The sequence below is a fragment of the Lathamus discolor genome, chromosome 9 (assembly GCF_037157495.1).
Source record: "Lathamus discolor isolate bLatDis1 chromosome 9, bLatDis1.hap1, whole genome shotgun sequence".
NCBI classification, from domain to species: Eukaryota; Metazoa; Chordata; class Aves; order Psittaciformes; family Psittacidae; genus Lathamus; species Lathamus discolor.
Window position 1 is genome coordinate 6,714,690 of NC_088892.1, and position 15,972 is coordinate 6,730,661.

At 44.5% G+C, this 15,972-nt stretch overlaps 1 protein-coding gene across 1 annotated transcript; it reads right to left on the reverse strand.

Moving 5' to 3' along the window:
• Window positions 1-1,883: 1,883 nt before the first annotated feature.
• PGK1 (phosphoglycerate kinase 1) lies at window positions 1,884-15,375 on the reverse strand. Its single transcript, XM_065689606.1, has 11 exons — window positions 15,215-15,375; window positions 12,501-12,551; window positions 11,235-11,390; window positions 10,973-11,117; window positions 8,982-9,085; window positions 8,137-8,256; window positions 5,534-5,648; window positions 5,072-5,251; window positions 4,351-4,528; window positions 3,993-4,091; window positions 1,884-2,365 (listed from the first exon to the last, which is right to left on the reverse strand). Exons 1-11 carry the CDS (start codon window positions 15,277-15,279, stop codon window positions 2,325-2,327), a joined length of 1,254 nt encoding a protein of 417 aa, XP_065545678.1. The 5' UTR covers window positions 15,280-15,375; the 3' UTR covers window positions 1,884-2,324.
• Window positions 15,376-15,972: the final 597 nt, after the last annotated feature.

A 15,972-nucleotide genomic window follows, 5' to 3' on the forward strand; every position in this document is an offset into this window, starting at 1 on the left:
TTGTTGACAACAATTTATGTCTTTCATGGTGACATTTTTTACCATCTCAACAGTGAGGATTTACGCTCTTCACTTTTTATTTCACCTGGCTCTTATTACCAGCCCACTTTAGTTTTAATCTGTTATCGTCATCGCTCACATCATGAGCTTTCTGCGACAGCTTTGTCTTCTCATGTCTCTCCTACAGTGTTTCTAACTAGCAGCATTCCTTGAACAAGGGCATTTTAGAGGTGCGAGTGGCAATTAACATGCGAACTTGGGTGGAAAAAGGCTTTTAAGCTTTGTTGCTTTTGATGAAGAAGGGAAAAAGCCCAACAGAGGTAGCAGCCACACCAGCCTCTCACTGTAAATACCACAAAAGGAGCTATGGAGGGAAAATCTGTTATTGCTCCTTGGGAATCCAGCAACACAGGGATGCAAAAGTGACACTAAAATGGGCTGTGCTGTCACGAGGCCTTGTTTACCAGAGCCAGACAAGAATCATCTGTTCTAAAACATGGTGGAATGTTTGGTTTTGTAGTACTGGATTCCCCAAATCCAGTCTTTTGCTGTGGCTGACAAGCTCGCTCCTTCCTTTGCCTCGTTACTGCAGCCGTCAGAGGTCTGCACCCCTGCCTGGAAAACAGGAGTAGCAGTGAGAAAGCAATCCCAGCAAAAACCTGCATCATTCATGTGTAATCAGACACTGCTTGGGAGATTTCCAGAGGAGAGGTGGAGGAGGAAACCACGTCGCTGCACTCATTTGCATTATTTCTAGTGTCTGTTCCCTGCAACAGTCACTTTGAGCTTTAAAAGGTACTGAATATATATTTATACACACACTTCAGCATTATTGGGTTTTAATTCGCATCCCACCACGACTAAAATTTGGCAAATAGGCTGTGTCTGTTTGCAACAGATGCTTTCGTTTTGGTTCGGTAATGTTATGTACATATATACAAATTAACTTAAAAGCATACTCTGTGTTGTGGCTTGCTGCTTACTTCAGAGATTCTCTCCATGGTTCATCCTGGCTGCTTTATACTATTCAGGCCAGCAAAACCTCCTGGGAAGCTCCCTAACATTCCTGCTGGGAATTCACTGGGAATAAAAACAGGCTATCGCTGCTTCACATTGCTCACTTCTCTCTGATCCAGCAGGAAGATACACAAGAGGTTCAGTTGGAGCACTGCATCTCCTTACAGTTCTTAGGAGCAGAACTGCTCACATAATCAAAAACACACTTTTGGATGCTTGGAAGCCAGTCTGAGCTTGGAGTAGTCCTGGGTTTGGTTTAGAGCCACCCTGTGCTCACATTTGGGTCCTGCAGGAAGCACCAGAGCCAGCACACAACAGTAGAAATGGAAGTACAAACTTTATACAGTTGCACTATGTTGGTGGTCCTCTTCTGCCAGCATGTGCAGTTCTGCAACGTGCTTAAGCCACACACAGAAACCAAATAGTCCGGCTGTGTGGTTTTACTATGCCAGTTTCAGTGCTTTGAGGAGCACAAACTTGAGCAAAGTCTTAAGTCTGCCTGAAGTTGTTTGCCTGTGACTGTTTTTACCTGTTCTATCTTCAGTTGCCCCTGTATTAGATTCTATAAGGTGAGTTCTCTAGATGAGAAACACTTGTAAATTTGCACTTTTTACTAGACTGTCACAGATTCAAAATTGCATCTTACTTTATCACGTGTTGGCATAGAAGTTTGGCTGTGACAGCACACCCCTGACAATTTACTTCCTTACTAGCAAAGCTCACTTTGATTATGACTGGGTGCTTTTAGATCCACTGGGCAAAAATAAAAGAAAGTGCAGACAGGACAAGTATCTCCCATTCCTGATGCTAGGAAGAAGATATTTTAATGTAGAGCATTCTAAATATCTGAAAGACCACACACAAACTGGGAGCACTTTAAATATGTTTATTCAGCAGCTATTACAATCAGCCTCCAAAAAACTGGAGTCCCCTCTTGTTTCTGAACCGTGTCAAGTGATGAAAATGCCAAGGAACATTGAAGCTAAACAGTGCACTCCTTTCTGAGAAACAGACATGTCTAACAGGGATTTATCTCTTTGAAAAGGCAAAATATAAATATATACACTCTAAATTCACAACAACAGTTTAAACGCACTACGTTAATTCAAGTTGGGGTAACAGTGGACAAATCCACCCTCAGGTAAACTGCAGTCGTAAAATCTCTCTGCTGTCTTCTCCTCAAACCCTGTCCAGTTTGGGTTAACTGTGATCTGCCTAGCGCAGAGCTGAAATACAGAAGCGCTGAAGTGCTGAATCTCAGGGGCTGTGCACAGGACCAGGAAGTGGGGTGACTGATGCTCTGTTCTCTACACGTTGCTCAAGGCATCCACACCAGGAAGAACCTTACCTGTAAGCAGTTAAAACACAGCAGTAAGGTTAAGAACCCTCTTGCAATCGAAGCATTTAAAGTAAAATTAGAGATTATAGGTTAAAAATGGAAAGGACTGTCTCTACATACACTCCTGTTGACAACAGTGGCTCTTAGGGCATGTGGGCATATTTACACTGTTCCACACAGTAAACACCCTTCAGGGCTGTAGTGAGCATCCAGAGCACAGCCTCCCTCGAATGTCAGCAGAAAGATGCTGAGGGTACCACAGTCATCAATTCTCCATTAACAATAATGGGAAATGTCTATCCAAGTCTCTGCTTGTGTCAGATCCAAACAGCCCAGATCTTTTTCCACTCAGTTTGATGGCAAACAGGTTTTTGATTGGATCAAGGGAGTTGCTGCATATTTTCTTTGATCCCTAGTGGCACGTAAAATGAATTCTGGAGTGTGTGGTGGAAACTTTAAGAAAGAATTAAGAAACAAAACCTCCTACAAAGCTCAAGTCTTTAAACACCCAGGTCTGTGTATTTACAAGCCTCATTCCAGCTGATGGAAGTAAGGAATATGCTCACCTTTGAGTATGAGGGTCCAGATTATTAAAGTGAAATGTTTTCCACAGCATTTTTAAGCCTTTTGTCCTACTTTAATTACAAAGAGAGACCATTCTGGTTTTGCTTTTTTCCAGAAATCCTACTTTTTAATGCTCAAGCTGTGTGGCAGCCCTGAATTTTAACACTGTTCACAACTCACTGGTTTGCTGAGCTTTTTTTCCCCTTGAATCTTCAGAAGCTTTTCCAATTAGCAAGACTTCCGTTACATTTAAAAGATCACACACACAAACCCACATTTTGGGCCAAAACTTAGACAAGTTTGTCCTTTTGAATCAATCGGTTGCACAGTGTTTCCTTCTAACCATCTGCATTCCTTCCCTTTCCCATCACTCCCTAGGCAACAGAAACAAAAGCTCTGTCTCGCATAGAACTGCTGGAAAGTACCAGCTGCAATGCAGTTTATTGCAGTTTCTCTTCCAGAGAGAAGTTGACAGCATTAGATAATTTACACACATTGGGAAACAGCTAATTACCAGAGGAAATGAAAACTCATTTAAAGTACAATGTTACTCATTAGAAGAGCCCTGTAAATTCTCACCATTTTGAATCGCAAGCACCCTCCTGCAGGTTGATAAGTGAGCACTAGAGGGCTCCCGAAACCAGGGAATTTCAAACAATGCCCTGGAAAGGAGACTTCTGGCAACAATTCCAGACGATTCTGATGAGATTTCCCTAACAGCCACTGGGCATTTTAAGCAGTCTGGTTAGTGTGCCTCAAGGGATCATCTACAAAACAGAGCCAGCATGCTCTTGAGGTCATTTTATTTTCCATTCCAGCGGGTTTGCCTTCTGGGAGTGGCAGACTGTGCTGTTTGCAAGAATACTCCCATTTTGTTTCCTCTCTTCCTCTAGGGCGACTACAAAAGAAGAGCAGTGAGGACAGCTCACTGCTCAAAAGCTATGTGCAACTCCATATGGTAGAACAGAAATGACATTCACTCTCTTGTTGTTGTTTTCTTGAGTATAGACACATGGTAGAGCACCCAGAACTACCTGATTTGCTAAACAGGTTAAGATAAAAGAAGAGTTACCCTCTAGCAGTTCCAGGCTGGCACCACCTCCCGTGCTGACATGGCTAACTTTATCCTCAGTGTTCCACTTTGCACAGCAAGTGGCTGTATCTCCACCACCTGTGGTACAAACAAGATCAGAGACACAAGAAGTTCAGATTCTCTGCAGTTTAAGGGCCACAGCCTTGCTACAAGCTGGTCCTGCTGCCAAACACTCCACATTACTACATACAGCAGTTTTTTAAGCCCTGACTCCAAGCTGAAGCACAGGCGAAAACAGGAAAGAAAAACAAATTTGACAAGTATTTTTAGCATGATACTGGCAAGAAGAAGCTTCTTGTTGCGTTTAGAAAGACAAGAGTATGCACATACAACTTACCAATAATGGTGATGCTGCCCTTTCCGGTTACTTCTACCACTTTGTCCATCAGGGCTTTGGTTCCTTTGGCAAACTTGTCCCACTCAAAGACACCGACTGGACCATTCCACACAATCTGCTTGGCCCTTCCCACAACTTCAACAAACTTCTTCACACTTTCAGGGCCGCAGTCCAAGCCCTAAGACAAGCAAGAGAAGCCACAGATAGGCTTACTGCTGGCCCTCATCTCAAGTCACCTGTGTCTAGCTGGGATCTCAGAAACTTCCCCTTCACCCATGGATATAAAGCAAGAGTTCCTCTCTACGCACCAAGGAACAGATTTGCCAGCAGCTGCTGCAGTAGGGTGGAGTGTGGTGTGGTATTGATCTTCCTACTGTTAAGAAGTGATTTTTAAATCAATGTCAGATGGCTGAAGTCTTGGTTAGAAACTTTTGCCAACTGTACTTAAATTCCAGTCAAATAAAAGGGATTTCTACTGTGTCCATATCTGAAAGGTTTAGAGGAATTTTGTTTTAACTCAACTCTTACAAAAGCTAATTTAGACTTAAAAATTCAGAACAAAATGGCTTCAATTTCATTAAACCAATATATTCTATGCAGCTTGACTGCCTTCAGAAGCATTTGCAAAGGATCACAATGACTCTTTCCATTCCTTTAATGTGTCTTTCCTGCCCCACTGCTGCCCATTACTTCTGTTAGTGCCTCGCCTATTAATACCCACCATCCAGCCAGCAGGAATGCCAGAGGCCACTGTGGCTTCCCCAGTCTGTGCATTCTCATCAAATTTGTTTGCAGTGACGAAATCAACAGGCAGAGTAATCTTCACACCGTTCTTCTCTGCTTTGGCCATCAGGTCCTTGACAATTTTTGATCCCTCTTCATCAAACAGAGAGTTGCCAATCTAGAGAAGTTAGTTGGGAAAAGTGAGAGAGGTGTTTGTTTAGCTACTGGTCATTACAGAAGAGAACAGCAGCAGTCAAGCCAAACTGCTCACACAGCTATTCTAGAAAGACTACTTTCTTAAAGCACCCAGCTAGAAATAGGCAGCAAAGTGACTGTCAAGTAACTTCTCTGTGCTCCCTGCTCTTGTAGAGTTGAGATAGACAGTTCTCAATACAATATACAAGGGACATTCTGACCATATTCTTTACTAGGAGCAGACACAGAATTGCTCTTTTCATACCTCCATGTTGTTGATCACTTTGAGGAAGGTGAATGCCATTCCACCACCAATGATCATCTCATTGACCTTATCCAACATGTTACTGATCAGCTGGATCTTATCCTGAACTTTGGCTCTGGTGAGAGAAAGAGAGAAGGAAAAATAATCAGTAACAGCCACTGCCCCAAACTCCTCTGACAGAACTTAGTCTCTAGTAATCTTTAGCTAAGACAATATGAAGCTTTACAGGGACTTCTTGGATTGAAGCAGAATTCATCAACTGCTATTCAGTAATGGCAATATCATGACTGTGGCATATCAAGGCCATTCTGAGAGAATGAGCCAATAAAGGAGTTGTTGGGAGTAGGCAGGAAGGGAATCTGTCAACATATTAGGCCAGCATTACATAGCAACTTACAAGAGCATTATTCATCCCTCCATTTTTTTCCTATTTAAATATAAACTCTGTTCAGCACTTTACAGCCTGATTTCCCCTCTTTGTCCAGCACAGCACAGCAGAGATCAGAGCACTGCCATTCACAGCCACTGTCCAACCCCAGATTCTCTGTACCAGCTCCCACGCACCCAGCTCCTGTAAGCCACCACACTCACAGAACAGCTTCAAACTACCAGGCTGATCTGTGACACAGAACTGCCCTGCCCGAAAGCAGATGACTGCTTTTGACATGAGATACAAATGATAATGGAACAACAATATCAACATTACATTATGCAGGAATGGCAGAAGAGGCAGTAAATACACAGGTCTCCCATCTTCCCTCTTTAATGCCATGTATGGAATTTTTGTTGTTATCTAAAAGAAAGCTTCATAAAAGACTGTAGGAGACCACCTTGAGCTAAACCTAGGCTGGCAACCAGAAGACTTGCATTATTGTCTTAGTTTCACAGTGCCCTGCTTGGTGACATTAGACAAGACCACTTCCTCTTCTTGCTTTTGTTTCCCCATCTCTGGATGGATAATTGTATGAGTTTCATTAATGAAATGCTTTCAGACCTAACCATACAAACGGGTATTGCCTCCACAAATCCAATCTCACTGGTCACAGAGAGCTCTGGTGTGAACCAGGCACTGATCCCAGTTTAAGCCATGAAGTTGCTGATGTTGCTACACTGGGGGAACTGAATGGGTGAAGAAGCGTTGATGGGATGGTACAAAGCCACAGCAAAACCCTGTGAGGCCTGTCCTGCTGTGTTCAGCTCCAGGTAGAAAACCTGCAGGTGAATTAGAGTTTTGTTTCTTTCCCTTGCACATACCCTGCTCCTGGCACTGAAGTACTTTCCTGCACATGGTCTTTCTTTGCCACCACAGTTCATTTCCAGTTTCCTTGTTAGTACAGTTCAGTTCATTTTCTAGGCCAAATTTTGTTATATATAAGAAGCAGCAAACCTGCAGCTGGACCACATGCGACTTACAAGTGTGACCTCCCTGTGGTGCAGTCAAGCGAGAGTTGCTCATCTGCCATCCCACCTAGGAACCAGATGCCCCATCAGTGGAAGGGTGATGCTTTCGAACACATAGAGGTGTTTTCTGGCTCTGAACCACCCTGAGCTCTTCCTGTGACTGAGATGCAGTCAGCATTCACCAACCTTTGGTCACACAACAAGCTTAGTATCAAGCTCCTGGACCAGGACATGCTGGTCACCCTGATCATGCACCTCAGAAGAGCTTATTTTGTTCCCATTGGATTTACAACACTTCCAGACTTTACAAATAGGCTTGATATTTTAACGTTTGGGCCATCCTAGCTGGTGCTCTAACTCAAACATCTGGTAAGATAACTAACAAACTTTCCCTTGGTGATATACTTGCTACTTCCATCAAAGGCAATGAGGCAGGTATAGTGCTTAGTAATGGGTCACCTGCAGCTGTAAACTTTGCAAGGGTACTGATAAAAAGAAAACAAAGCATTGTTCAGGATAACTAAGGTCATAGAAGTGCCAAACTTCATATGAGAACTGAAAACTAGTTCTTATCAAGAACACAGGAATGTCACCAAGTCCCAGCTTTGTGTTACTTAGCCAAGTATTTTAATTCACCTGATAAACTGAAATACACCATCATAGAACCACGGTGCTGAACTAGGAACACACATGACATAAATCAGTAGCAATCGGAAATTATTTCTACACAGAAGCAGTCACTTGGTTTTTGTGTTTCTCTGAACACTAACGGCTGCGGAAGAGCAGAGGCCCATCCAGCTACAGCAGGTCACCATTGCATAATGACAATCCATGTCACTTTCCATAGTGCTGAGCCTGCAGGATGCTTGTACTCTGAACTGTGGAGGAAGGGTCACTGACAATGCTTCAGGGCCATCATGTGTATCTAACAGGTCTTCTGGGTCATCTGTGCAACAAACTCAATTTGGGGAATGTAAGAGGTCAGGAGATACAATGAACTCCCTGATAGTATCACAGGAACGGACATGATCAGTTAGCTCCTCTCTAATGACATCTTACAGAGATCTCGGGACTTACCTACAAATCTGAACTGTAGATGCAATTAAAGGCAAGCACTTGTTTGAACCAAGCCAAAATAGCTTTTCATTTCTTACAGAGGAGTTAAACAGAAATACAAAATTCTTATGTTTCTTGAGTCTTACCCTCCAAGAATTGCTAAGAAAGGTCTCTCTGGACTCTCCAGGGCCTTAGCAAAATAATCCAGTTCCTTCTTCATCAGGAAGCCAGCAGCCTTCTGAGGCAGGTTGACACCTACCATGGAGCTGCAGAATAAAAAGAGTGAGGAAAGAAGAACTGCCTATCAGTACAGGTCCAAACAGCCTTGTGTCTCACAGCATTATAAAGGCAATCCTTTAGTCGGCTGCAGCAGTGAGAATAGCTACCACCTGCATGAAAACAAACACAAGGTTTTGTTTTCCTAGTTTGATAATGTGGCTGTACACAGTTTCTGAGATTGTTTTTGCACAGACATATCACTATGCAAGACATTTATACTGTTTAGTGATCCAAAACACTGAGGGACAAATAAGCATAGTGAGAACAGAAATGCCTTCCTGTGATAGCACTGGATTATGAAATGAAGCTCAATGGGGACCATTGGAGTTTGCTCTAACTGGAGTTAGTACACATACCTAAACTCACTCCATGATAATTACCAGTCTGGAGCTATTAATCTTTTGGAAAAGAGTTCTGCTGTAATTGCAGGACAATTTATACATGTCTCAAGCAATAATTTTTATATCTTGAAAGCCTAAAAGGTCAATCCAAGTTTTAAGAGTTTCAGCTGTCTTCTGTTCCCTGAGAGCATGAAATGGCATATACTACTGACACCCACCTCCACTAAATCCATTACTTAGTAGCAAACACTGCAGAAGGATAATGGGATAAGCCCAAAAGGAAGTTAAAACTCATTGGGGCAAAGCTTTATGTGTTTCCACAGCAGACATCATTCTGCAGTTCTGCCTGTGGAAGGAAAATGGATACACACCTGTGAGCTCGGTGGGCAGTTCCAAAAGCATCATTCACATAGACATCTCCCAACTTAGAAAGAGAGGATCTGAAAGCCTCCACTTTTGCAGCATCAGCCTTGATCTAAAAAGAGAAAGAACAACAGGTTTTTGCTTTTCAGGTACAGAGTTGATTCTGAAACTAAAGTCAAAGTCAGCAATTTGCCTTGTAAACCCAAAGCAATGAAAGGCCAGCTGGAGAAACATATCAGTTCATCACTGTATTTCATATGCTCTCAGTCCAGTAGGAGCAACAAAAAGGCTTAAATGGTTTAAACTGCCCAAGAGTTTATTCTTGCTATTACAGGCCTGAGGACTCTTCCCACTTCAAGTTTCTAGCAGAACAGGAACAAACTGTAGTGCTCCTGGCCATTCAGTCCCTCTCCCAACAGATTCCCAATTTTAGTGGTGAACACAGGTAATGCAGAAAGGGCGTGGAGAGACAAGGCAATGCCAAGATACGACTTAAACTCATGCTTGCTGACTGAACAAAGAAAGCATGGCCTCCAATTGCCAAAGGTAAAAGAATGAGCTCCTGAAGAACTGATTCAGCAACTGCATTGAGGATTAACTGATAAATAACCTGCACACTACAACAGGACACAGAGAAAGCAGCCAGCATCAGAAAGCTGGAGATAAGCTTAGTGTGTAGTGGGCAAGAACAGATGCACGTCCAGGCACAGATCCAACACCATGGAGACAATTGCAGGAAGGTGCTCTAGTTAACGGCAGATGGGGGGTTCAGCACTGGGTGTGCTTTTATTCTCTCAGCCTGAGCAGACGTCAAGCCAAAGGGACCACAAGATTATAGAACTACACTGTCAACTGCTCCTTCACTGCATAAAACCAGTCAATTTAACAAGAGACTAAAAGCTTCTGTTATAACCAGTAGCATCTGTAAGCAGGACACAAGAGGCTCCAAATGAAGGAACCACAATTACTTGATCTGCTTTGGAAAGCCAGTTTCTAAGCACCAGTTAGTAACCTGCAGTCTTGCATTGCTATTTCCATAGCACAGACTTTCACCTCTGTCAGGACCAGAAGCAGGTCTGTCAACAGCACCTCTCCTGTTGTGCTCAACTGCAGTGCAGGCTTCTACACTCTGCTAAATAGGATGAAAACTACAGAAATGCACGTGGGACAGTTCCCAAAGCAAATTCAGTTCTTGCCCCACTCTTCTCCCTGCCACCATACTGGCTTTCAGTGGCACACAGTTTTAATAATTAACTGCTGCATTTCTCACTGCCATCTGTAAGGGCTTACTACTTCTCCAGGCTGGTTGTTTAACTACAGGAGTCCTGTGTCAGCCCATAAAGGGCACCACACGATGTCAGCATTCCACTCCATACACTGAATCTGAAAAGAGTCAGGGCCTGTGTAAAGTCATCGGGGTCACCATCGCCAAGAAAAGCAGCTGTCTGGAGCAAGTGTTCTTCCTGACCTTCAAGAAAATGTCAGAGGTGCAAAGCAGCCTGGTTCTGGATGCCTGCTCTTAAGAGCAGACAGCAAAAGGGTTTAAAACACTCTCTGCTGCAGCATATTTAAGCATTATATTAAAACAATAGCCAGATAGTCAAGAAATAAGCATCATTCTTACAGCCCCAGTAGCAACAAACCATCTCCAACAGACTTTGGGGTTTTGTTTTAGATATCTCAAAAATAAAGTCTAATAAGAATCAACCAATTTCCTGCACAACCCTATTTTGCTCCTTCTTTTACAGACTGCACCACCTTCATCAGTCATGTATAGCCTTTCACTTCACTTGTTTCATCTTGGAAATTCAACGCATTTGACTAAAACTTCTGCACAGCATAGTACAAATGCTGGGACATGTTGAACTAAAGATCTCTGACACCCTTCTGGAAGCAAATTAATAAACGGGTTTAATACAGGCTGCTTCTTGTCCTTCTGCAGCAAAAAAGGTAGTAAGACCAGAGCAGGCATACAAAAAAGCCACACTTGAAGTTTTACCTTGTTCCCTGATGCATCCTTCCCTTTCCCCTCTTCTTCTACATGGAATCGAAGGTTCTCTAGCAGGATGATGGAGCCAGCTGCAGGATTAGCACAGGCTGCCTCCACCTCAGGACCAACACAGTCCTTCAGGAATAAGACCTCCCTGCAAAAACAAGATGAACACTGTCATTCCACCAGTGACTCTTGCTTTCAGAAAGGAAAACATCCAGGTCCACTGACAGAGAGGCCTGGTGCACGCTGGATTGCTTTTCTAATTCACCTGCCCATGAGTGCTTTAAGCTCCACAGCTACTGGTGCCAAGGAGAACTTCTCAGGCATCGGAACACCATCTGGACGACCTAGGTGACTCATCAAAACCACTGACTTAGCTCCATGATCCAAGCAATGCTTGATAGTAGGAACAGCAGCCTTAATTCTGTAATAGCAGAGAAGAACAAATTAAAAAGGATTCAGATAGAGTTTACCAGGCAAACAGATTTAGTGACCACTTACACAAGAGCCTCAAGAGTTGTCCCTCAAAAATGACGAAAGTAATGGAGGAGAAGAGCATGGAAGAACAATTAGTTCAGAAGCCCATCCTACCTCTGGTGCTTACACAGTTCACCCAACCTCTCATCAAAGACACATCACCACCAGTAAGTCTCCAAAAGGGACACTGGGCTTCTTAAGAAGCTGTTCTTGCTAGAACAAGTGTCTAGGAGACTAACCACATCCCACATGTCCCTATGGAACTAATCCAACCTACTCTTCTCAGAGGGAGTGTGACAATTCTGGAGCACAGACCAGAAAGCATCAGCAAGATTCTCCATCCCAGCAATGTTTTCATACATTTCACTGTTATCTTCCAGGTGATGTAGGACATGGGAGTAAAATACATTTTGTAATCTAAACTGTGCTGATTGCTCCTAGCTAAGAAATGACACACCTAAACACAACCAGGCTTCCTGGTTTAGTCTGTGATCCTGAACCAATAAAGAAATGATGGGTATGTTGAGCAGTGAGCATATTGGGGTGAACAAAACTGGCACCTGCCTGCAAATAAGAGACAAGCAAGGCAAGACATTTGATATCATTGTTTCTTAACCTTGTGTCTTTGCATGCTACACTGAAACAATTATTCTAACATAAGCCAAAAAGTTCACACAACTGCAGGGTAACCAGAAGGCAGAAAGTCTTACGGATACTACAAAAAAGTACAGCAAATTTTTACACACAGCCAAAGGGATGTGGCTGTGAAATGGTCACAATACTTCAACCATATTTAAAGAATGAAGTTTAAGGTCTGTACAAGATTTTTTTTCTATATGCTCTCCATAGTGAGAGGAAGCCTTGCAGTTAGTGTAGTCTGGTAATAGCTACAAAGGTTTTAATTAATAATTGATGACCTTCTCTGAGACACATCCAATACTGTGGTATGAGCAATGACAGGTTAATCATGGTAGTGTTCCAGGTACTGCTAAAAGAACTGGGCTAAAATGGAAAACAGACTTCGGGGCTTCTATCTGAGATGGGAATTGAGACTCACCTTTGATTGTTGGTTATTTTGTGATCCTTCATTGGAACATTGAAGTCAACCCTAAAAAAAAGAAAACAGAAATAAAATTAAATACTCAACAAATTATTTTACAAAGAGTGAGGGAACCTGCCAGTAAAGGCACTGGCTAGAACAGCAACATGACAATTACAGCAAGATTTTTAGCCGTGCCTTGTGTACAACTTATGTTTTGAAATCAGTACATTATCAGCCAAACAGAGAACAAACATCTGCTAGAATGACTTAGTAAAGCTGTGCCACCAAGACATCCTAACACTCATGGCAGCAGTAGCAAAGATGCTCAAGCAGGAAATAAAACTGAGATTGAACAAGCTCCTCACAACCTTTTCATTTTAAACAACGTACCCTTGGATCACAAACTAGGAGCTTCCAAGGGAAAGGAAGCAAATAATGAAAAGTGACATTGTGCTGTCTTATGAGGCCTCCAAGATGTTTGGCTGGATTGTCAAGGCAAGCAGGCAGCCTCCAGGAAGTGGTCCAGTTATCACCTACAACTTTGAATTTCTGTCCACTAATTTGTCTGCAGCCAAGTGCTGCGCTTATCACATTCCCACTGGAAGACCTGAGGAGGATCTGGAGGTAGATCTTGCCCTACCCCTGCCAGCTGAAGGGATGGAAGGGAGGAGTTTCATCAGCCATTTCTCACTAGCATCCCTTGTGCCCACGTGCAGACTAGCAGCAGCAGGAAGCTGTGTTGCATAAGGGTGAAGGCAGAAATTACTCATAGATATACAGGAGGGAAGAAAACTGGCTGCCAACAGCATATCAGAGAGAGGAAAGTGAAACATGGCCCTCGAATTTACCCTCCTTCGTTCTGTGTCTGTATTAAACAACAGCAAGATTCAGCAAGTTACTTGAATTCTCTTGCAGCCTGCTCAGCACAAGAAACAAGACTGAAGAACAAAAGCTGCCAGCAAAACAGGAGTAGCTGAGCAGAAAGGAATTGAACTGGCAGCCCCACGGTGCAGGGGATGAATTCTAGAAAGGGGAAAGAAAAGCATTTTTTGTGCCATTTTATTGTCCCATTATTCTAAAATGAGAGAATAAAATAATAGTTTGCTTTACAGAGCTGTCAGAGCTACAACAGGAAGACACAGCTCACTCTTCTGCCCCACTGCAGGCTACTGAAATCTGACCTCCCCTTAAACCCTTTCTCCTCCCCATTCCCAACTTCTCTTGAAGCTTACATTAGGACTGGTAGTTAAGCAGGTTATGAGTTTGCCAAAATTCTGATGACTACGAGAAAAAAAAGAGGTATTGGTTTCAGTAGTAGTGAGAGCACATGGTGCCTCTGTTCAGGGAAATGAGAAGCAGGCAGCAGAGACTGGCACCACATTTGCCATTTCATTCAGTTTTAGTAGCTCATCACTGAATTGTAAAGATAAAGTGCACTAAGTATCACGACCAAGAGCTGACTTAACCCATCCTCTGCCACTGCAAGGCTGTTCTCTGCAACACAACTCAGAAAAGGTAGAGCCAGTCAGACTGCAGAAAAAAAAAAATAAACTCGACTCTTACAGAGATAAAAGGGATCTTTTGTTCACCCGATTTCAGAAGCACGTGTGAATTCCGAGCTAGCTTCCTCGCTCATTACAGGGCTGGTTTCTGCCAGCAAATTTCTAGGGAACTACTACATCTTACAAAATGAGACAGAGACATGATGAAAAGTGAAAGCTGTCTGGCACAGACTACAAGAAAGATAAGTTTGAGTTCTGTTCTACCTGCGCACTCACCGAGCAAGGTACCAACCACACAGCAGTCACATTTCAGTGACCTTGGACAAAGAACCCCACAACACGAGCACTTCCAGCAGGATGTATCATGACAAAACTCAGTGCCCTTATCTCCCGGAATTTGGCAGCAATTCCAACGCTAGGCTTTCAGCAGGCCTTGACACTTTATAAATAAGCTATAAACTCCTATTTTAGTGTTTTACGACAGGATGTGCTGAATACCTGCGACTTAACTTGCTGCAAAAAGCGGAATTATTATTTTATTGGGGCAGAGCCATATTTTCACTTTTTTATTGCAACAGGTTTGGGATTTGCAGGAAAGAAAGAGGGAAATGGGGAATAGTGCTCCCCCGGTTTTCCTCTCGGCCTGTGGATGATACATGTGCATTAGAGCGATGTACCAAGGCGGAGCTCGGTGGTTCCGCTCCCGGGTACCTCGGCACTGCCAGAGAGCGTGAGGCTGCGTTCACAGCCCTCCGCATCCCATCAACGCATCCCTCCGCACAAGGCAACGGACACGTTTCTTTGATGGGTAACTCGGGATGTACGGAGCCCTTCCAAGAGCCAGAGTACGAGAAAACCAAAACCGAAATCCCACCGGAAATCATTTCCCAGGCTCAGACGAGCAGCCGAGGACGGAACTGACTTGTTCCTGCCTGGGAGAGCTGCGTGTGAACCCGCCCAGCCCCCGGGCACCCGCTCGGCCCCACCGCAGCGCGGAGATGGGGCGAGTCAGCGCCGGCGGGGCCCAGGAGGCCGCGGGCGGCTCCCACCCTCCTCCATCCCTGGGAGGCACAACCCTCCCGCCCTGCTCGCGGGAGTGAGGGCCGGCCCCGGGACAAGGGCACCGGCAGTAGCCCCGGGGACTGCCGCGGCCGGGCCGGGCCAGGCCGGACCCTTCCTCCCCTCACAGCACAGCTGGAATGCGTGAGGCGGGCCCCGGATCCTCACCTCATGACGACCCGCTTGCCCTTCACGTCCACCTTGTCGAGAGTGAGCTTGTTGGAGAGAGACATGTTTGCTGCAAACACTACCCCACCACACACTCCACTCTGCTCCACTGCCGCCTGCGCTCTGCCGCAGCGACCGCCAGCACCGCCGGCACACAGCTCGCCCCGCCTCTCCCCGTCAGTGATTGGCCCGCACTGCCCGCCGCGCATCACTATTGGTTAAACTGCCTGCCCGTCAGCGGGCCGCCTGCCCATGCAGGAGGCCTAGCTGAGGCGGGAGGCCCGGTCACGTCCCGCACGCAGCCGGCGCAGCCTGTGGCGGCCTGGGGTGGCGTTACCTCAGCGGCGGTGTTACCTCAGCGGCTGGGAGAGGTGGTACAGCAGCGGCTTCTTCCGTCCGGGACCGAGAGCCGCTGGGATCCAGCCCCAAGTTAAAATACGTTTGATTATAGGTTCAAAAATGCATCTGCAAGCGCACCGCGCTCAGTGTTTTTTCTGGAGCGCAAGGCAGAGAGGTTCATGGCAGGTAACAAACCTGCCTGCCCTAACAGCAGTTATGTTCTTCCAGCTTCTAGAAATAATCAGCTATTTGTTTTGTTTCTCCTTAAGTGCTTTTGTACGATTTCACTGAAATGAATCCTCTTTTATTTCCAATCTCGAAACTACTAAATTAATAGTTCTGGGTCTTATTTGAGGGTAAATTGTCCATAATGGTTGAACATGTGTCAATTGGCAAAGGCTGGAAACCTTCACAGTCAG

Excerpts from the sequence above, each read along its gene's own strand:
- PGK1 (XM_065689606.1), bottom strand. The coding sequence starts at position 15,279 with ATGTCTCTCTCCAACAAGCTCACTCTCGACAAGGTGGACGTGAAGGGC. Across the intron at positions 4,529-5,071 it reads GCATTCCTGCTGGCTGGATG|GGCTTGGACTGCGGCCCTGA; the intron begins GTGGGTATTAAT and ends TGCTTGTCTTAG. Across the intron at positions 2,366-3,992 it reads CAGCCTGGAACTGCTAGAGG|GTAAGGTTCTTCCTGGTGTG; the intron begins GTAACTCTTCTT and ends AACTGCTTACAG.